Raw genomic sequence first — 23,451 nt, forward strand, 5'->3', positions numbered from 1 at the left:
AGTTGGTCTGATGACATCAACTGAAAAATATTTTCAGTCTATTGATTTCATATTGACATCAAACATCATATATATTCTAACGGGCTTTGATTGTGTTGTGTTTAGATCTATGCATGCATATAATACAATATCAATGAAATCATGACTGTTTTTGATTACACAAAAGTGCACTCTGTTTTAATAATCTTTTGTCATGCTTTAAATAAGGACATGTGTTGACTAACACACTAAAACACATGTAAAGTACTTTTTAGTCAGTCTGTGTGCATGTGTTTCAGAAGAAGAAAAAATGTGTGTGTGAGTTTTAGGCTTAAACCATACAGCTTTAGTTTCAGCTACAGATATGTTTTTGTTTTTTTTGCAGTCTCTGGATGGATTTGTGTTCGTGGTCAGTCAAGAAGGCAGATTTCTGTATATCTCAGAGACTGTGTCCATCTACCTTGGACTTTCACAGGTAAGACAAAAAATGCTTACACATTGTAGCATACTTTATGCTTGGGCTTTGAAACTATTTATTTCAAAGACACTGCAAATCCATTAGTCAATATTATTGCTGTGTATTTTCAAAGACATCTCAAAAACGTTGTTTCCTACTATCACCAACATGTCAATGTGCGGGCCGGGGCTTTTCCACAGTAAGCGCAAAAACACCTTTAAGAAAGGACAGAAAAATTGGGTACATATAGCAATATGGGAGGCACATTATGTATGTGATGTATATTACGATGTTATGAACTATGTCTTTTTCCACTGACTTTCTATGATGTTCAAAATCATTTCTAAACATGCTGAGATGTAGAAAGCAGCTGTGTGACTCTGAGATAGTGAATGGGAACATGGTGTGTAACAATAGTGGCACATGATTTGCTGTTTGATAACGTAGTCAAGCAAAAGGCTAATCATAGCAATTGCGGTTGTGCAATACATAAAACGCCTCATCATTCTGATGCATTGAATTGTAGACGAGTATAATTCGTTCTTCCTCTTATTCTTTTTGGTTCAAACATACAGCTCTGAAATTTTTTTAGAGGCCACTTAAAGGGTGGTTCCGTGTTTTTTTTCTAGGCTTGGATGTGTTTATAGGGCACAGTATAACATGTCTTAATACTTCTGTTTTTAAAAAATATATTTTACTTCCACACCGCTGTCTCTACTGTCCTTTGAACGGCTCCCTTGCTTTCTGCTTCTATGAAGCCCATTCCTCCAAAAAACGCAATGGTCTTAGATTGGTTAGACAGCCAAATGTAGTTTCATGTATTTTTATTGGCTTAAGTGCCAAGCACAGGTTGCCGGAAACGCCACGCCCCTTACCATTACGGGCAGAAGTCACATCCAGGGTAGTGTTTATGTTAATAGCAAGGGTTTATGATGTCTCCAACCCAGGAAGAAGCTCGTTGTAGTCCAAACCGGCCGTTTTTGTAGGCAATAAACTGCCATAACTTATAGACAATATCTCTGTTTGCATTGAACTTTCAGCGCTGTAACTTTGCAGATACTGTTTATGCTCAAGCAGCAACATTACACACTAACTAAAGTTAAAAAAGTTAAATCGCATGCAACTACCCCTGTAACATTGATTTCTCAATGTTAAGTGTTCTCTTAATTTTTTTCAGAGCTGTATATGGCTGAATATAAACCATTGTGTAGCATTTAGTAAAGTAAAGCTGACCAAGTGGATCAGGTATTCTGAGCTGGTGTGATTGAGCTGGTGTATTCTGAGCTGGTGTGATTGAGCTGGTGTATTCTGAGCTGGTGTGATTGAGCTGGTGTATTCTGAGCTGGTGTGATTGAGCTGGTGTATTCTGAGCTGGTGTGATTGAGCTGGTGTATTCTGAGCTGGTGTGATTGAGCTGGTGTATTCTGAGCTGGTGTGATTGAGCTGGTGTATTCTGAGCTGGTGTGATGAGCTGGTGTATTCTGAGCTGTGTGATTTGAGCTGGTGTATTCTGAGCTGGTGTGGAGGCGGGGACTAGTTTGCATATTCACGGGGGCCACATATATTAAATGAAGCAAGGGTGAAGAATTATATTAAAGCTATTTTAAGGCATGAAGAAATTATTTTCACAGGAAAGAACATCATTTTGGTTATCAAAGATGATTTAAGGGCTACAATTATTGACTGCAGTTAGTATTGTTTTTTTTACTTTTACTGTGAAAGATCAATATGTGTGTCTAACTTGGACAAATATTGAAATATTCAATTGTTGTGATTGATTTAATTAATTGACATCTTATAACTAATTCAATTTAAATCTGAAAATGATTGACAGTCCTAGTTTAAGCTATAAAACAACTGTGATATACTTTCATCTGTGTTCATCTGTGATTGTGTTTTTTGCATATTCTGAATTTCCCTGTGTCCCTGTGCTCATTTCTCCAGCTCTCTTCCTCTCTTGAGCCTCTCGCCTCTCCAGGTGCTTTCTCTCTGTTGATTGCCTGTGGCCTCTTGTACAGGGAATGTTAAGTCCTGCCATTTCACCCAGATGCATAAATAATAACAGTAATTACTCGCACAGCAATCAAAGCGTCGCTCCAGCGAGCCGAGGTCTGTCTCGGGAACAAATCGATAGACATCTTAAAAGCCACATTGATTGTGTGGCAAAAAAGAATACACACACACAAACATACTCTCGGAAGGGTCTGAGGGGGAAGGGAGGACAGATAGTGAGTTTAGGAGGGTAAAATAGATGTGAATGAGTTTGATTGGTTGAGGAAAACAAGTAAAATTGAGTGGTTATCCCTTTTTTGGGCATCTTGCTGATTCATTATTGACAAGTTCTGATCCCTGAATACCTGCACAAGCAGGAGGTATATTCAGTAAAAGTTTTGTTTTGTCCGCTGTCTTTCTATTTTGACAGGCCGCAGCAGAAATAAAAGCTCTGTAGGCACAACAGACTCACTGCTTACAAGGAACTACCACCAGCTCACACAGAACACATTTTGTTTCTAGCCCTTAAAGTTATTAGCATAAACTTGAGTGCAAATATGGACTAAGAGATTTAGTAAGAGACTCCAAATTTGCTATGGAGACAGTTCAGACTGTTCTCTATCTGTGTGCCAAATTTCAACGCTTTCCCACAGAGTGTAAGAAGAAAATATAATAAGAATGGCAAACATTACAATCGGTGCCTATCTTCGGTGCTTGGCCCCTAATAACATTTATTTAACTATAAAACGTTTTTGTATTTAAAAAGCATTTAAGCCTAAGATCAAAGTGTGTTTAGAAGCATGAGAAACATCAATTCAGTTAAGTGTCCTTTTACAGTTTTAAAAAAGGCGACTACAGAGATTAACTGACACATTAAACATCATTAGCCAATAGCCAAACAGGTAAAATCATTCAAATGTATTAGTCCATTTTCACAGTGCTGATTATTTTTTTTTAATCGTGGTCTTACAAACTACTATATCATTGAGATCATTTTTTTGGTTTATATAAAATAAAAGAGTTGTTGGAAGCTTAGTGGTGGTGATGAAGTCGAACAACTGTTTTTTAGTTTGTTCATAGCCTAAGGTTTATTTCTGGCAATTGTATTTAGGCCTCAAAATTGATAAAAGTTGTGTTCATTTGCAAAAAACTATCTTGACGGACAAAACCTGTCAGTGTCATAAACTTTTGTGGATCACAGAGATTTTTTTTTTTTTTTAAATCCAAAGGCCAATATAAAATCCTATTGGATTTTTGTCTAGGGAACCAGTGTAATGGCAATTTCCAGGGTGGCCTGAAAAAACATGTCATCACTGCAGTACTCTATTGTTTACATGGTCCTTCACTCCGGCTTCTGTCTAGGTCTCTGAGGTCAACACAGGAGGAAATACATTAACTGTAAGCACATGACCCCACTTGTTACCTTGTGTCAGAGGTCATGACATGCCATCGTAGATAGAGCCATCCATTCTGGTTAATCCTTGTGACCTCTCAAAAGACAGTAGGGTTCCTTAGGCGGATTACGCAGGGTCAGGAACCTCGAAAGCAGGATGATACGCCTGCTTCCAGGATGCTTGCCCTACAGAAGCCAAAGCTTCAGGCCTAGATTGGAGGTCTAGGAGCTTAGCCTCTCGTCTCCTCTCTATGGCCAAAGCCACACCATCTGGGAAATGTGGAGGGGCGTATGGGGTTGGAAATTGATCCTAGGCTGATTAGTATGCAGACCCATCACCTTGCCTCCTCCCCATCTCTTCCTCCTCCTCGTCCTCTTCTCTTGCTCCTCTCCCATCAGTCAGAAGCAGACTGAGAGAGTGTTGTGGACAACTGCCCAGACGCCTCATACATATTAAATCCTAGCTATTATTTATATCATGTCTTTCTCTTGCTCTCTCCTGCTCTTTCTCTCTCTCCTGCTCTTTCTCTCTCTCCTGCTCTCTCTCTCTCTCTCCTGCTCTCTCTCTCTCTCTCTCTCTCTCTCTCTCTCTCTCTCTCTCTCTCTCTCTCTCTCTCTCTCTCTCTCTCTCTCTCTCTCTCTCTCTCTCTCTCTCTCTCTCTCTCTCTCTCTCCCTCCCTCTCTTCTTAACCCTCTTCTTAACACTTACCAACAACCTTTTCTCACCCTTCTATTTCTCATTCGTCTTTCAACGTCTCTCTGGTTCTTTGAAGAGCCTTTCTACTGATGTCTGATTTTCAAACACATAATTCTTTTGGTTTCTTGTTATGGTTGTTACAATATTAATTGTATACAGGTAATTATGAAATATAAGGATATACACTATACTGCAAAAAGTATTGGGACTCCCCCTCCAGATCATTGAATCCAGTTGTTCCAATCACTTCCATGACCACATGTGTATAAAATCAAGCACCTAGGCATGCATACTGCTTCTACAAACATTTGTTAAAGAATGGGTCGCTTTCATGAGGTTAGTGAATTCACTCCATTCACTCCAGTGCAATAAATCCATTCATGAAATTTCCTCACAACTAAGAATTTCACGGTCAACTGTTAGTGGTATTATAACAAAGTGGAAGCAATTGGGAACAACAGCAACTCAGCCACAAAGTGGTCCACATAAAATCACAGAGCGGAGTCAGCACATAATGAGGTGCATAGTGCGCAGAAGTCACCAACTTTCTGCTACAGTCAATATCTACAGACCTCCAAACTAAATGTGGCCTTCAGATTGGTTCAAGATCAGTGCGTAGAGCTTCATGGAATGGGTTCCATGGCTGAGCAGCTGCATCCAAGCCTTACATCACCAAGTGCAATGTAAAGCATGGGGATGCAGTGGTGTAAAGCATGCCACCACTGGACTATAGAGCAGTTGAGACGTGCTCTCTGGAGTGACGAGTCACACTTCTCTGTCTGTCAATCTGATATATGAGTCTGGGTTTGGTGGTTGCCAGGATAACGTTACTTGCCTGAGTGCATTGTGCCAAGTGTAATGTTTGGTAGAGAGGGGGGGTTATGATGTGGGGTTGTTTTTCAGGGATTGGCCGTGGCCCCTTAATTACATTAAAATTAACTCTTAATGCTTCAGCATACCAAGACATTTTGGACAATTTCATTCTCCCAACTGTGTGGGAACAGTTTTGGGATGGCCTCTTCCTGTTCCAACATGACTGCACACTAGGGGTGTGCGATATATATCTTCTGCGATAATATCATAATCGAATATATCCCTCTCACACATCCCTCTCTGGCGCACGCTTTCCCTACGTGAGTCTATATTTATATCATAAATGTGATATTTATTTTATACAAGTTTACTAAACAAGAATTTAAAATTAAGTGACTTACATTTTAGACACCATATTGCCCATGTTTACTCTATTTCGCCAACAAGAATAGTTCAAAACAAAGTTACAGCACTGTAATCGCGTCCCTGAGCAACACGCAGTGTTTTCTTTCTGAATGAATCTGCTTTCTGAACGAATCAGTTGAATCAATGATTCAGGGACTAAGATGGATTAAGATAGTCAAATGATTTGTTACTGAATGATTCAGTTGTTTGAATGAATCGGTTGAATCTGAATGACTCACTCATTAACAGTGACTTGCTGCCGCCTACTGGCGGTTTTAAAGTATCTTTTCAAGTTTTAAATAATTTCAAATATTAGTATTCTATGTTATGTGTTTATAACATCAAAACATTATTTATGCATAACTGCAGGCTATTTGTCACCTCTAAAGCTCATTAAATAGTCTGTGTAAATGCCACTTCTGTGTTAGTAAATGCTCATAAAAGGAAAAAATACATTTAAATGTTTTGGAAAAGATGATTTCTGTAACTTCTGTGAACTGACCACAACACAGAATATGAAGAATATAAAAAACTTCTGGAGTCAGCTGATCACCAGCACCAAGATATCAGCATAATAACACGGTCAGCAAAATATTGTCTAATTATCGTTATCGAGAAAATCCCAGAAAATATTGAGATATAATTTTTTGGTCAATATCGCACACCCCTACTGCACACCAGTGCACAAAACAAGGTCCATAAAGACATAGATGAGCAAGTTTGGTGTGGAGGAGCTTGACTCAACCCAACAGAACACCTTTGGGATGAATTAGAGTGGAGGCTCGAGCCAGGCCTTCTCGTCCAACATCAGTGTCTGACCTCACAAATGCACTTCTAGAAGAATGGTCAAAAACTCCCATAAACACATTCCTAAACTTTGTGGAAAGCCTTCCCAGAAGAGTTGAAGCTGTTATAGTTGCAAAGGGTGAGCCAACTCCATATTAAACCCTACGGATAAAAGAATGGGATGCCATTAAAGTTCATGTGCATGTAAAAGCAGGTATCACAAAACTTTCGGCAATATATTATAAAACTCTTACCCCGCAGGCGTTTTTAGAAGAAGAAAAAAAGCAATTTTTCTCGTAGAATTGGACTTCCTTTTAAATGTTGCCACTGGTTGATTTTTTTCTTCTTCCTGTAACGACCCTCCCATTCCCTGCCGGAACATACTTTTTAGCATTATTTTAATATTTTGGGGCTATTTTTGATTGACCTTTAGGCTAGTTTTTTGTGCTAGTTTCCTGAGATGGCAGCCATGTACCATGAGCACCACTGTGTTAAGATAAACACATTTAAGCTTAAAAGTCACATGCATTATATTCCATTTCACTACGTCTAGCTGATTTTGAATGCAAGAACGTGTCCATTGAACGGCCCCTGACACGATACTACAGGTCACCACACTTACTGAGCAATACCACAGAATAAGTAAGGAGCTGTTCACACAGGACGTGTTGTCAGCAAAAGGAGAGCAACAAAATGGAAAAGAATTGAGGTGTCTCGAGATGTACTTTTTAAAGTTTCACTGTTTTGACTTGACCTATCCTCTTAAAAACAAAAGACAACCTATTTCAAACAATTAAATTTTCACTTTCTCCATGAAATGTCTTTTTATCAAAAAGTTATAAACCCTTAAAAGACATTGTCATTTTGCACATTTTGATTTAAATACGCAATGAAATGAATACCATTGGTAATTTTAAATACAAAGGTACATGAAAATGTAAAAATATATTTTTCAATAAATAATAAAATGTTTCTATATATATGGTCCATATAAGCTGTGAATGCTCTGCATACCCAAGCCATTCATGGACCCGCTAATTAACATTAACACTGTCAATTACTATAAATTACCTTGTTTGATGTGTACCATAAAGCTTACATTAAAAAATATTGGTATTACGTATGTAACTATTCATGATTTATTTATTTTCCAAATGACTTTACGGAAAGTTTCTGTAAGTGGATCCTCAACAGCTTTGGTGCCTATGCTCTTTTGTTACGATCGTCATCGCTATCCCGCGTTCTCATTGGTTTGCTGGCATTTGGGGGATTTCCTGCGCAGGGAAAGCTGTCCGCGAATCACTCACCCAAGCTGGAAAATGTGCTGCCAGATCTCGATCAACAAAAATAACATTGTATAACAGTAAATATTATATTAATATTATAAATGTAAATATAATAACATTTTCACAGTATTTCATTTTCTCCATAAGGAAATTATTTTTTTACTTATTATACTTATTTTTACTTCTTAATAATAAACTTTAAATTGACATCTGCCATGGTTTTCTTATTTGTTGTCTCTGATTTAGACTGTCCTCAGGCGATTAGTGTGTCCTCAGGCGATATATCGTTTCTGCGATATTAGTGCAACCTAGTGGAATTACAAAATTGCAGCATATTTCGTCCATTTATGGGTGCTTGTTAAGACATCAACAGATAAAAAATGTATGCTACTTTCAACAAAAGGTCAAACATATTAGGAATGCTTTTAGCTGTGTTGCTATGTGTCATTGAGAGTAAAGAACTAAGCACCTAATACTGTCTAGAACGAAAGCGAGTGTCACGCTTATTATAAATCCATCAAATGGATTTTGACATCATTTTGACATAACCCAGCATATCCGGTTAAAAAGCCTGTCCTCCAGTGGATCCTTTTAATTGAGATTTCCCAAAAGCTCCCTCATGCACCTTTGGTGTCTGCTTGTTCCAAACATCTGAGATCCCATCAGCGCCACTCCAACAAGCTAAAAAACCCTCTCCAAGGCATTGTGGATCAGATTAAGTTCTTTTAGCCAGACCACCTGTCTGTTAGATTTACCTCCACCTTTACCTCTCAATTAGCCAACACAGGCTTAAAACCCCAGACTCTTCTCAATTCATCCCTCAACTGATCCCCAATTACACAGCTCAGCTTTTCATCCACCAAAGTCTCCTTTCTGCTCTTCCCTCTGTTTGCATGCAACCTGCCTTGCACACACACATTAATGTCCTTGACGGCCAGCGGAAAATCCTTTAAAATCCCTTCGTAAATGGATCTAATCCCATAATAAATGGCTGTGTCCCACAGACAAGGGTGTGAGGGAGAAACCGGCCTTTTATCAAGATACTGTAGAATGAAATCTGACCCTCACAGATTACTTTTTTATTGATCTAGGAGTCACAGAAAATGCAAATTACAAAAAAATTCTTCCTTACTAGTTAAGTAAGGTGTTATGGGAATATTTTTAAAAAACTGTTATAAAAAACCTGGATATATTTTCTAAAATTCTAGACCTGGAGAAGTTATGTGAATTAATAAAATTGTAAAAATCCATGGGCATTTTTATAATGAATATGCATTTTTCGAGTTAAGCCAAACTCGTATATTTTACATGTAAAATTGACAAAAATATTTTTAACAATCCTCATCCTTAGTTCTTATCCATTAAATCATGAACAACTGGAAGAGTCATGTAAATTCATTGGTTAAAAAGAGTGCAAAGATTAAAATGAAAAGTTTTTTTAATTAAATTGACAGAAACTAGGCATGTTGGACCCCTGAATATTGTAGTGAACAATGGGGGGCCTTGCAGTCAAAAAGATCTTGACCATCTTGGTCCCTTTTCCACTTTTGTTTGCATGGTAAAGATCAGCTTGGGAATGCTTTTGTGTTCCACAGGAGGAGGAAAATGGATTTGAATGACATGAGGGTGTGTAAATGATGACAGAACTTTTTATTTTTGCCTGAACTATTCTTTTAAGAGCGATTTGTATGTTTTTCTTTGGTTCGTTTTTATAACATTGTTAAGTCTATACATGGTTGGTGATTTTAAGTTTTATGAAGCTCACCTGTTTTGAGTTTCTTATACGTTTTGTAAACTGCAGCAGGTAGAATTTTCAGTTCAGGTCATGATACACTATAATTAATGTTTTATGTGTAGCATTGCTTTTATCTCTCTCTCTGATGTTTGCTTCCCCCGTGTAAGGCTTTAGGAATATGTGTATGCTTGTGTACACTTGTGCATTACAAATGTAGAAATAGCTATAGACAAGCTTGTTTTTTTTTTCAAGGTCACTCATTGGTTGTTAGCCAATATGTTGATCTATGTCATGTTTCTTAAATGAATGTTACTCTGTATTGATCTGTGTGCATGTGTATGTATGTGCCTGCTCAGGTTGAATTGACTGGCAGTAGCGTGTTCGATTACATCCACCCTGCGGATCATGTGGAGATGGCAGAGCGTCTTGGCATTAGGCCGCACCTCCGAGCCGAGGCAGGCTGTCAGACGTCCCATGAGAGTGCTTCAAGCTCCGCCTCCACATCCTCACTTGCTGGCACTCCAGAACCAGGTAACACGCCTTTAGAGGTCTAGCTTTATTTAACTGATATTTTTCCTCAAGACTCTAAAAATATGCTGTAACTTTCAGAACATAAATCACATAATGAAACTGCGCAGCAATATCTTTATAAACAAGATGTATGCATTTTAGCACATGACCACTCACATACACGATACAGTTTAGATAGACCAAATCCCATCAGGTCTTGTGCTGATCCTGGGTAGAAGACCAGCTGCTCTGCAGAAAAGTGTGAAATTTTCTCATTTTTCAGAGGGTATTTGCATAGAAGGCTTGAATTTTAACAGCAAAAAAACGCTAATTCTAGCATTAGAGAGGGGGTGGAAAATTATCATGAAAACCTAAAATACTACCGCTTTGGGTGCAAAAGACCTTGACAAACATTTTATGTGGAGCACAGAAAAAAGTAAAATTATAGTTCTTTCCTGCATATTTCTCAACATTGGTTGTTCTTATCTACACCAGTCTGAACCCTGAAAAAACTAAAGCAAAATTGAAATTCTGTCATTAATTACTCACCCTCATGTCATTCCAAACCTTTAAGAGTTTCGTTCATCTTCAGAACACAAATTAAGTTATTTTTATATAATATAAGAGCTTTCAGCTATGCAATTACCACTTTGATGCTTCAGAAAGTTCATAAAGAGATTATAAAACTAATCCAAATGAAATGAGCAGTTTAGTGCAAATTTTCTGAAGAGACTTGATCGCTTTATATCATGAACAGAATTTTATTCACATATAAACATTCATCAGTTGTAGTAAACATAAGCTCAAGCATGTTTACTTGACGCGCGAGAGCCAATGAGGTTCATTCTCGTGTGTTATGCAGCACGTTTGAGCTTCAGCAAAAACCAGTGAGGTTTGTTCTCGCATGTATGTTCGCTGGTGAGTTTTTATATATACGACTAAACCATTTAATTCATATGGATTCGTTTTACAATCGCTTTATGAATTTTTTGAAGCGTCAAAGTGGTAGTTACGTAGCTGTCAATGGAGGGACGGAAATCTCTTCAGATTTCATCAAAATATTTTAATTTGTGTTCTGAAGAAAAACGAAAGTCTTACTGGTTTAGAATGACATGAGGGTGAGTAATTAATGATACATAAATAAAGAATACATTTTAAGGTGAACCATCCCTTTAACCCTCACCGGAGAATTAACAGATTGTACAAGAACATACAAACAAGATCGTAAAAATTCATTCGAATTCACCAAAATGTAAAATGGTTAGGATTTGCCTTGGGAGTATGCTGGCTGTCCAGCTGTTACTTTTAGTTGTTATATCAGATCTGTGGACAGTGAAATATTGTTCAAAAGGTGGATATTTTTGTGTTGCGTGTTTTTCCCTGTAGCACCATCCAGCCCCTGTTCTCCAGCCAGTGAGTTGTCAGAACGTGGCTTCTTCATTCGGATGAAATCCACCCTCACCAAGCGTGGCCTCCACATTAAATCCTCGGGCTATAAAGTGAGTTCTTCATATGGAACATGATACATGTGTGAGGACTGTAAATTGTCCAAATGTAATGCTTTTCTTGTGTAGTTTTAAGGACTGTGTCAAGACGAATGTTTGTTAGAAAAATTCAGTGCGATTAAGAGTCTTAATTTGAATAAACGACTGTTAATGTGTCTGTTATGAACAGTGTGAACAATTGCATCCCATCAAAGCAATAGGATATTTTATGAAAATGTGTTCTAATATATTTTCCATCACATTGTGAAACTGTCACATGACCAGAGGTCCTGCTGTTATATAAAACCATTTCTGTGTTTGCAATCGCCCCCTATACCCTAATTCACTATTCCCTACTGAAGTCCACTAATATAGTGCACTTGAAGGAGTCAATGAAAACAACTGAGTATGCCGGAAGGGCTGCCGCTTTTGCAAAGTTTGTGCACACTGTTTAATAATAATTTGAAACTTGGCAAACTAGCAGCTCCAGTAGTAAAATGAAAAGATTTATGGAAATGATGTATAAACATACATTTATACCTAAATAATATATTACATTACAGTAAACAGCAGATGAAGAATCTGCAACTGCTCTCTTGTCTCAGTACTCTTGTAGCGTATTTTCCATGAATAAGGTCGCACCGAGTCAAAGTGGCATTGTTGAAAGAAAAAAATGTACAGATAAGTCACAGCGATGTTTGTCACATTTTATTATTACATCCGTGTACAATACTGGTAAATAAAACAAAGCATTTACAAAAAATATAACATTTTAGTTCCCTTCACCCCAAAATTAGTAATATATTTTAACATTATACAGAACAAGAATAAAAAATAAGTATAAAATAAAAACTAGTGTAATTTATTATAAACAGCATATATTATCCAAACTAAATGACCACACAAACTGTTAAAAATCTATGTGAGGAGAGAGAAAAAAAAAAAACATAAGTTCCTGCATGTTTGAGATGATAAAACAACACCATATATATTCTGTAATATATGCTATTCAGTGTGGTTTGATGTGAATACAAAAATCTGAACAGCTGTTTGAAAACTTGTAAATACTCTTTGGCTAAAATGTTAGCATTAAATCATTTTTATGAGTGATTGAATGATTTCATAAACTGAACTGCTCATTTAATTCCGGTGAATTCAGGTGATTCATGTGACAGGTCGGATTCGGTGTCGGCCAGCCCTGGTGCCAGGCTCCTCCCGCTCCTTGCATCGGCCAATGGGATTGGTTGCTCTGGCTCACACGCTTCCGCCCTCCACGCTCAATGAGGTGCGCATGGAAAGTAACATGTTTGTCTTCCGTGTCAACATGGACCTTCAGATCACCTACTGTGAGAACAGGTAACCTCCCAGCATGCCTTTCAGTCTCGGTTATATTGTTTCTAGCTACCTTTGCCATAGTATTTGCCTAAAATGATTACAGACAATAAAGTGTCTGCGGTCTGCGCATGGTCCAAAAGGGTTGTACCTAGTCTTTTAATGAGTTGAGGGTGTGTTTTGGCTATAACGTGCAATATTCTCTTATATACATCTCCTATTCTCTTTAAAAGAAGTTGCGCTTGGACCATGGCTGAGTCGATATTTACATGGTGGAATGAATGCTTCTCCAAAAAGGAATCCTTTTATTTTTAATAATTAAAAATGTTTGTGTGCTGCTGCGCATCCCTGTTTGTGTAATAAACAGAGCGTACACACATGAGGTGCACCCACCTATAGGAGCAAATTACTAACACGCCCTTTAAATAACCCAAAAAATACTGCGCTATTAATTTTAGACCAGGTTTTTGTTGGTCAATGGCAGTTTTTTTCAGTTGCCTCAAAATAGCAATGTGCCTGAACGCACATAAGTGCATCTGCTATTTAAACAAATATTTTAATTTATACTATGGAAGTCAATGGCTACCATCAACTGTCTAGTTACCAACATTCTTTATCAGCACAAATAAACTCATACAGGTTTGAAATAACGTGGGTTTGAGTAATTGATGACAGAATTTTCATTTTTGGGTTATTTATGGCCAATTCACATTGCGCCGACAGACAGCAGCAGACACTTCATCAGATTTTGTTGAATAAGTGTGTTACCTCTGTCTTTCTGTTAATGTCTGTCGCATCTTGTTCTTGCTGATTGGACATGTTAAATCGCTGCTTGTCGAGCCGCGGAATGTCTGAGAATTGACGTACTGTGTTCTGGTGATTGTCTGTGTCTGTCGGTTCAGTGTAAATCAGCTTTTATATATACGTCCTTGTGTGGATTTTGTAGGATTTCGGAGTATATGGACCTGAGCCCAGCTGAAGTGGTCGGCCAAACCTGCTACCACTTTATCCACGCAGAAGACCTGGACACCATCAGGCAGAGTCATGAAGACTGTAAGCCTGCCAGGATTTGTGGTCTCTTTTATTCACCTCCCCGTCCCTCAAAAATTATTTTAGCAATCCTGTGTTTGATATTGAGTTACTAAAATAGCTTGTTGCACAGCTCTTTCAAAGTTATTTATTTTTAGGATTTTATTTTTTATTTATTTGCAAGTATGCATGCACTCACGCTTGGGTTTTATCATGTCATAATGACCAACAAACTGTTATCTTTTACCTATAACGTAGGACGATAAGAAAGTATGAAGATCTTTTGTGAAGCATAATAGGAATGAAAAGGGAAAAAAGAAAATAACGTTAGTTTGAACACGTCATCATTTAAAGAATCAGTTTTTGTCAGTTTAAGAACCTGATGCTGGTGTTTACATTTTGACAACAGCGCCCCCAAGCCAAATAAACTAATTGTGTAACTCTTTTCCACATCCAGGTTTAAGAAATGTTCATGTGGATTTTGAATTTTCAAACCTGACTTCTTCACTAAAAATCCATTCACACCAAGATTGATAACGATAAAGATAACGAGACGAGAGACGAGAGAACTGCAGCACATTTGTAAACAGAACGATGTCATACACTGGTGTGAACACTAATGTACTTATCATTCTTAATGTGTACTGGCCTTAACTGTTTTTCTTCTCTCTTAGTGCTGCGGAAAGGGCAGGTTGTGACAGGGTATTATCGGTGGTTGCAGAGGAGAGGAGGGTATCTGTGGATTCAGTCCTGTGCCACCGTGTCCATTAACCACAAAGCGCCCCATGAGCGTAACGTCATCTGGGTCAACTATGTGCTCAGGTCAGCTTTCTAATGACCTTATGTGTTTGTGCTTTTGAGTGTTGTGCTACAGTATGAAAAATATGGTAATGTGATGAGAGTTTCCACAGTGGCCCTTGTAAACGCTCTTCTTCTCCATCTGTCTACAGTAATCTTCATCACACAAGTGCACACACATTCAAAGAAGTCAGGCAAAAACAAGAAAAAAATTGGCTGAATTTCAGTGATAATTGGACTGGTGATATATAATTACACCAAATGGATGTCAAAATTTTCTGGCTGAATGGTGTTTTAGTTAATTAGCTTTGTAATTACGATAGCTAATTAACTTCTATAGCACCCTGCTGGAGCCATGTTCATAAGGGCTGTGTGTGTGTGTGTGTGTGTGTGTGTGTGTGTGTGTGTGTGTGTGTGTGTGTGTGTGTGTGTGTGTGTGTGTGTGTGTGTGTGTGATTGAAAGCGGTATCATAAGTGGGTACCTCTCTTGCCATACTGTTCTCTGGGAGGAAGAAACATTATAGCTGTGTTCCAAAGTCTTCCTAACGGTCATGAAACCTGTAGATATTTTAAATTTTTCATAGACTCTCTATTCGTTGCAGTTAAACAACAAAATAAAATGTACACAAATGTGTCCCTGCTCTTGATACAGAATCACTGATGAACACCTTGGGTTTTAATGAGGAATAAAACGACAATGGTGGATAAGAACCCAGAACCGAACCTCAGACACGCTCGTCAGAAAAACGCTCTACAACTGGACCGCGAATCTACAGTGAGGAAAATAAGTATTTGAACACCCAGCTATTTTGCAAGTTCTCCCACTTAGAAATCATGGATGGGTCTGAAATTGTCATCGTAGGTGCATGTCCACTGTGAGAGACATAATCTTAAAAAAAAATCCAGAAATCACAATGTATCTTTTTTAAATTATTTATTTGTATGATACAGCTGCAAATAAGTATTTGAACACCTGAGAAAATCAATGTTAATATTTGGTACAGTAGCTTTTGTTTGCAATTTACAGAGGTCAAACGTTTCCTGTAGTTTTTCACCAGGTTTGCACACACTGCAGGAGATTTTGGCCCACTCCTCCACACAGATCTTCTCTAGATCAGTCAGGTTTCTGGCCTGTCGCTGAGAAACACAGTTGGAGCTCCCTCTAAAGATTCTCAATTGGGTTTAGGTCTGGAGACTGGCTAGGCCACACCAGAACCTTGATATGCTTCTTAAAGAGCCACTCCTTGGTTATCTTGGCTGTGTGCTTCGGGTCATTGTCATGTTGGAAGACCCAGCCTCGACCCATCTTCAATGCTCTAACTGAGGGAAGGAGTTTGTTCCCCAAAATCTCACAATACATGGCCCCGGTCATCCTCTCCATAATACAGTGCAGTCGCCCTGTCCCATGTGCAGAACCCCCCCCAAAGTGGGACCGACTAACAGGTATTTGAGGGTCAGAATTCTAGCTGATAGACAGGTGTTCAAATACTTATTTGCAGCTGTATCATACAAATGAATAGTTAAAAAAAAATCATATATTGTGATTTCTTTTTTTAAATTATGTCTCTCACAGTGAACATGCTATGATGAGAATTTCAGACCCCTCCATGATTTCCAAGTGGGAGAACTTGCAAAATAGCAGGGTGTTCAAACTTATTTTCCTCACTGTATGTGAAGAATCTTGGGAGTGACAATATTGCATTATGCTATAGTTAGGAGATGTAACATTAAAGATGAAACTATCATGTTAAACATGACTTCCCCCACTCATCCACTTTTTTTAAACAAAGTTACCTGGATAACTTTATGCACGCATTATGGATAACTTTCGACTCACTATACGTTCATGTTGCTTGCATTTTATGCGTTTACTCACCGCCTACAATGAGTTGCAAATCCAATGGGACTTTCTTATAAAACATTTGTTACCGCAAATGCCAGGAACACACTTGGAAAAATAAACGGCATCCCCTGTTCCCTTAACGCTGAGTTCTTTGGGAAGCTGATCAAGGTCATCTTTCCCTCACAATCAAAAACACACTTCTTTGGTGAAATTATTAAAAAAATATATATATATTCTCGACTTGCGTTACCCGAATGATGGGCATGCTTTCTCCTGCTCTGGTTGGTGTGTGTGCACGCTTTTTCAGGAGAAGTGTCTATATCGATTTTCTGCCCTTTATGCTTCACTTGTGAGAAACCGGAAGGAGTATTTTTGGCACAGAAATATTTTTCAAATTGTTTGACAATGCTTAGCATAGAAATCCAACTCTTAACAGTGTAAAAAAAAAAAAAAAAAAAAGATTAAAAGATGTGTAAAAAAACAATGTGCAATGATTTTAAATCAGACAAATGCTGGACCATAAATAAACTACAACAAGATGAGGATAAAAATACAACATATAAACACACTATGTCGAATTTACCATACAAGTCCATTTAAAGTTACTATTAAACAAATGTAGCGTCAGATCTTTTTTCTGTATTGTGACAAATAATCTGAGTGAAAATTTAGCCGTGGGGTTTGAGCTGAGTAAATGAGGAGTCTGACATACTTCACTATCGTAAGATTAAATTAGGATATTTTGATTAAAAATTACAAGGTCAGAATAAATAAATAAAAAAATTAAATGTATGCATGCATGATCTTAAACAATAAGATCAATAACAAGCATTTAGGGTATAGTCCTCCTATAGTCCAACCTCCTGTTGTGTGATTCAGCCATACTAAATGATTGGAGAACACCGTTAACCTGTGGCACAGGGTTTAGCATTTAGACTGTCAAATGTGTAAAGCTCCCTAAGGTAAACTGCTTGCACTCTTTTATCTGTATTTTCAGTCGACCAGAGCTGGCAGACATGCCTCTGGACTTATTACAACTCCCAGAAAGCCTGAGGGCAGAGCGGCTTCAAGCGAACTCCTCCCCACGCAACAACTCTCCAAAGGCACAAGGTACGCTCTTAGCCCCACACACAATTATCCACCCATACACTGGTAATAAGTAATTTTAACAGCCCGAATCAGCAGACTTATCTTTTCTCCAGGCTCCACGGCGACACAGCCATTGAAAGGCAGGTCCGAGACAGACCACAAAGGGAAGGAATCCTTTTCACACACTGCTGCCAGCCAATCAGAGAACACCAGGAAGAGATTGCACCAATCTGACCCTGAAAGCGGTCCTCCCGAGACGAAGAGGCGGATTGAGGTGTTCCGTCAGAGAGAAGACAGCCCTTGTACCTCCTCAGACCAAGCCAGCGACAGCGAGGTGGAAGAGGACGATGAAAGAGAGAGCGAGTGGGACCACAACCCCACCAGCAAACAGGTGAAGAGTGAAGAGGGGGAACTGAAACAAGGCAATGGGGCCAATGGAACAGGTAAGATCCACAACGGCCGTGCTGTGATTCAGCATCTTAAGAGCGTGGTGACCAGTTCTGGGTCGAATATTAAGACTGAACAAGAAGTGATAGGAACAACTCTAGGTGCAAGTTCTGGGAGGCTCTGGAGCCAACCTCATCCCAGAAGTGTAGGAACCAATGGCAGCAGCCCACCTTCCCAACCTCCAAACTCCACCCCAACAGAAGCTCCACACAAGGGTCTGTTCAACCCACCATCTCCAACTTTGTCTCCACCCATTTCAGTCTCATCTCTGCCCAGAGATGAACGTTCCATCCACGGAGGGCGGGCTCCGGACTTCGAGCTACTTCAGAGATTGACTGCGAGTGGGGCTGCGGGACGTGTGCTTTTTCACCCCCTGGCTCTTGGTCCACAGGGGCCTCAGAGTCTCTACGCTCCCAGCACCATTCGCTACGCCCCACCTGAGATGCCTACAGCTCATGCAGACGGGCACCGCTCAGACCATGTGGCCAAAACTCCTACTTTCTTTCCTCACCTGCAAAGGATCACGTCTCTGCCTCCTTTTAGTGGATTTTCTCCAGCCGAACCCACCTTTCCTCCAACTTTGCCCTTCTGTATGAACGGACTGAGAGGGGCGGCAGGGACAGACGAGGATTGAGGGAGAAAGACATTTAAAAAAATGTAAAGGAGAGTGCGGAAGAGATTGTAAAGGACAGGGCACAATGTTGAGAGAGGAACTTCAGAAGAACTTGAGGTTTGTCAAACAGTCTTCCCAGAATCCTCTCCGGACTTTCCTGTTAATTTGTTAGTGTGTCTTCCTCTCTCTGGACAAGCAGTCAAAGCCATACTGAACATATGAAAGACATCATGCAACTTACACAGGGGGGCCATCGTTGAGGCCTGAACCATTGGGAATATACAGGCTCTTTGATGAGGGGCATGGTCCTTCTTGGCCCTGGGAGATGGGTCCGTCTATGATTTGTTTTTGTTTTTTCCAAGTCCCAATGAATTTAAAAACAACACAGGAATATGCAAGTATGGACAAAAGCAGCATGGCGGCAATTGCCAAATAAGACATTCCGAAGGAAATTATACATACAGAAAGCACAGTCCACAGGTCCTTGACTGACAGAGGGATCATACTGAAAATAAAGATTAGAACTTTTGAACAGTGTAGAATTTTCATTTTTGTAAAAAATTGTCTTTAAACATCTAAAAAGAATCACTTGAAAAAATGATAAATTCAAGGTCATAGCCATATATAGACTACACAGAGCTGAGAGACTTCATTCGTGCATAGGCCTCAAAAAGATTTCCCTTCCACAAGTCATAAGAAATGTAGGGGCTTTTGAGGGGGGAGGGGGGTTATGGTTAAGTGTGTCTATTTGTCATGTATCATGTCCAAGCACTTATAGTATATATTGTTGCATACATGTAGCACTTCATCCATGGCCAGACATTCTAGTTCTAAAACCACAGGAATTACGTTTACAGCTGTTGTGGCAGAAATGTGGTGAAGATTCTGAAAACCGAAGTGTGGAGAACATTGTCTGTTTTATAAAGGTGCGATGTTTTATTCTAAAAAATGAAATGCTCATTGGAAGAATATCACACCCTGTTAAACCCAAGTCATATTTCACTCAATAATATTAATATAATTTGCCTGCCTTATGGGTTTTTGTGACATTTTTTTTAGGTGAATTAAGCACATTCTTTACAGAAGTACATCATTAAAATCATTATTACAGTAATGATACTCAAATGAAAATTGGCAATGAGAATAATATCCAATTATTATTATTTTTTTCAATTTGGGGGAAACTACCCAATTTTCATTAAAATAATACGAAAAGGAACAGGTTCCTAGCTTCATTAAATATGCTAATTTTCTTCAAGCGGAAATATAATTCCATTTTTTTTGCCTTTTGATTTTGGGATTAAATGTGACCTGGACATTGTAGAATTGTCCCATATGTAAAGCCGAGGCACAGGAGCTCTGTCTCAAAATCTAGTGAGGTGCCTTGCATTGTAAAGCATCTTATGGGCTTCTGACGTCAGGCTGTTCTATAGACAATAAAACTGAGATACCTCATTTTGACCAGATTCTAAGATAGCATCTCATTTCATTGTGGATCCCAGAATACATTGCAGCAATATTTGTGTATAGAGTATATGTATTCTTTGTGTTTATTAAAGTACTGTTAGCAACATTGATGTTAGCAAACATCCAATTATTGAAATCGGAAGTATTTTTGTGTACTTTCTGTCTGTGTAGACCACAGATGGCGAGGCAGCTCACTAGATTATGGAACAGAGTCAGGGTGACAAACAATATTGGTCTATGTACATTACAGACATAATTATTATATCCTAACTGTATTTAAAACCCTAAAAATTAAACAGACCTATAATGAGTAGCTAAAGATCCTGAGCTAGCTTTCTCAGATATAGGTACCCTTCACAAGGATTGATAGATGACAAACATTTTGATTCCTTTCATACTTGCAGTCACTAAAATAGTTTTATGAAGAAAAATATGGACATTGTAAGTGGACCACAAAAAACAATATCAAGTTCTGGTAACTGATGAACCTACGCCGATGTGGTTTAAGCTGTAACTAATCACAAGAGGACAGATACACGCTTCACCGTGTGAACATTTTCTTGTTTTTTCAATTTTATGTGTATGCGGGTTTCTCTGCCCATGCAGTATTACCAGATATGATGGTTTTCAGTAGCACTAAATGATATGAGATGGTTTTTATTTGTATTTGTGATTGAGTATGAATGTGTAAATAGTTGAGAGAATCAGTCTTGAAACATCAGCACATGAGTTGGTGTTCCCTTAACCTTTGCCATCACTGTGACTCTAACTTCTTTATGATGAGATGTTTGTGAAAATACAACGCCATGAGCATTGAATGAAAATGATACACTGTAAAAATGATTATTATGATAATCCAAACCACAATAATAAACTCTATTCCAATAATGGAGCATTTCTTTGTGCCATGTCATTCTGTTCTTTGCATATTCAAACTTGGCCCGTCAAGAACATCAGGTTTGATGTCAGTGACACCAAACGCCAGTGGTTCATGAATAAAGAAATTAAAAAGGGGTTTGGGATGAGGGTGAATAAATTATGACAGTCAAATTCTGGCATTGTTGATGTTGTTCCAAACCCATGACTCTTTTTCATTACACAAAGGATCATTTTTGACAAATTTGTTCTGGTTGCTCATAGTTTAGAAAATATTGGATACTTTCCATAATGTGGTCACTCTTTTTACTATGAATGGGGACTAACACATCCAAGCTTCAAAAAAGGTCATAAAGTGGTCCATACACTAGAACAGTTTTGTGAACTGGATTAATTAAAAAAGGAAAAAAAAATTCATAAATCACTAATTTGGGGTCAAGGAGGTGGATTTTAATAGTTTTAGAGAACAACCACAACTAAAATTTCTCTCTGATTCTTGCTCAAAGCTATCATATAACTTCAGAAGACTGGGAATATAGTTCTTTAGTCACGGTACTTTAACATTCTTTTTGAAGCCTCTTTTCTTTTCCTTATTCACTTTAAATAAATGAAAAAGTTCCACCAGCACACTGTTAAAAATGTATGCTTTGGTGTTAAAAAAAAACACAAAAAAAGGATTTGAATGTACTGGTTTGGATCAACATAAATTTATGCCAGAAATCTTTTTTTAAGAGAGCTATCCCTTCTCTTTAAGGGCGTATTCACACTTGGCAGGTTGGGTTTGGTTAATACACACTCTGGTGTGATTTCTCTGTTTGTGCGGTCCATTTGAATAAGTGTGAACACTGCCATCTGGTGCACACCAAACAAGCATACAGAGACTGCTAAAAAGATGGGTCTCACTCTTCTTCCAAACAAACTCAAACTTCTACCAAAAGCATTGTTCAACAATTGTGTTCTTAAAGGGTTAGTTCACCCAAAAATTTAGATTTAGATTTAGATCATCGCATTGTAAAATTATTGTACAGCCACTGTAGTGAGATGGACTTTGTAACAACGTTTTTAAAGCCTTTTATGGGTCTTGTGAGTGGGAATGTACTGAATACCAATGGAGGCCTTTCTGAAGCCTTTCTCAGCCATTAGCTTTCAACAAAAATATCTTCGTTTGTGTTCCGAAGATGTTACGGGTGTCCAACGACATGAGGGTGAGTAATTAATGAAATCATTTTCATTTTTGGGTGAACTAACCCTCTAAGGCCCCGTCCACACGAAGCTAGCGCTTTCCTAATCCGATCTTTTTTTTTCCTCGTTTCAAGAAATATGCGTCCACACGAGATTACCTAAACTGACTAAAACGATGTAGTTTGCATGCCAGGCCAGTGTGTGGCGCTGTAATTCTGGTGAGGCAAAATCTCACAGTAAAATAACAAATACATTTGCTGCTTAACAGATGTGTTTTATTAATGCCTACACCTACCCCAACCCAAAACATACCCTCACAATAATGCAGATACGTTAATTCAATGACGCAATATTGATGTGCGCATGCCAAGTGCCCGTAGTTGTATCCCTTAACTCTTCACCGTGCCGGACGTAGTGTGATGACATCACCGTTTCAGAAAATATACGGATTCGCTGTACACACAAAAACGGAAGATGATCGTTTTCAGATTTACCCACTTTGGGACCCTGTTTCGAAAAATATCGGATTCATGCTTCTAAAATGCCGGATCTATGTGGACGAAACGCTGATACAGTACAAAATGTATACGTATACAGCTAAACGCGTCTCCGTGTGGACGGGGCCTAAATTCCACTGATCTCTGTTGGTAACAATGGAAATTGCCATGCTTTTGGGAAACACACCCCAGAGAGGGATTCAAACTGGCATTTCTGACATGGGAGGCAGATGTGTTAACAAGAATGGTTAAGACGGCAGTGTCACTAGTGCACCTCTTGAGGCCAGGAGAGTGAGGTTTACTCGCACAGCTCTTACTAACTGGCCTCTGTTACACTCACCCCCCTAAACAACCTCACTCCCACCTGGGTCACGGCACCAATAGTGATAGGCACTTTCAAAACACTGCTTCATGAAGCTTTGAAAATCTTTTGCTTTGAATCCGTGGTTCAGAGCACGTATCAAACTGCCAAAGACACGTGATTGCAGTAAACAATGCTTTGTTGTGTCAAAACTCTTTCGAAATGTTTTGAAATTTCAATGGTTCACCATGGCTCAAACAATGAATCATTCATGCTCACTGAGATCGTCTCCTAACAGCGAACCATTGAACAAGTGTCTATGGTCTGATCTCTGATCGGTTTTATAAAAATTAAAAAAAGCATTTTAATGACACATTTGTATAATTAAAATGAATAATAGTTAATAGTTTCTTATGAGCCTGTTTAGCTAAGCTATCCTT

At 38.6% G+C, this 23,451-nt stretch overlaps 1 protein-coding gene across 1 annotated transcript in view; it reads left to right on the plus strand.

Moving 5' to 3' along the window:
• npas1 (neuronal PAS domain protein 1) overlaps positions 1-21,050 on the plus strand; it is a 54,897-nt gene extending 33,847 nt beyond the window's left edge. The window contains exons 5-12 of the mRNA XM_067450970.1: positions 365-454; positions 9,900-10,074; positions 11,440-11,552; positions 12,697-12,893; positions 13,816-13,922; positions 14,573-14,720; positions 17,537-17,649; positions 17,742-21,050. Coding sequence (XP_067307071.1) covers positions 365-454; positions 9,900-10,074; positions 11,440-11,552; positions 12,697-12,893; positions 13,816-13,922; positions 14,573-14,720; positions 17,537-17,649; positions 17,742-18,709 — 1,911 coding nt within the window. The 3' untranslated portion in view covers positions 18,710-21,050. The remainder of the gene's footprint in view (positions 1-364; positions 455-9,899; positions 10,075-11,439; positions 11,553-12,696; positions 12,894-13,815; positions 13,923-14,572; positions 14,721-17,536; positions 17,650-17,741) is intronic.
• Positions 21,051-23,451: the final 2,401 nt, after the last annotated feature.

This window comes from Pseudorasbora parva, chromosome 8 (assembly GCF_024679245.1).
Source record: "Pseudorasbora parva isolate DD20220531a chromosome 8, ASM2467924v1, whole genome shotgun sequence".
NCBI classification, from domain to species: Eukaryota; Metazoa; Chordata; class Actinopteri; order Cypriniformes; family Gobionidae; genus Pseudorasbora; species Pseudorasbora parva.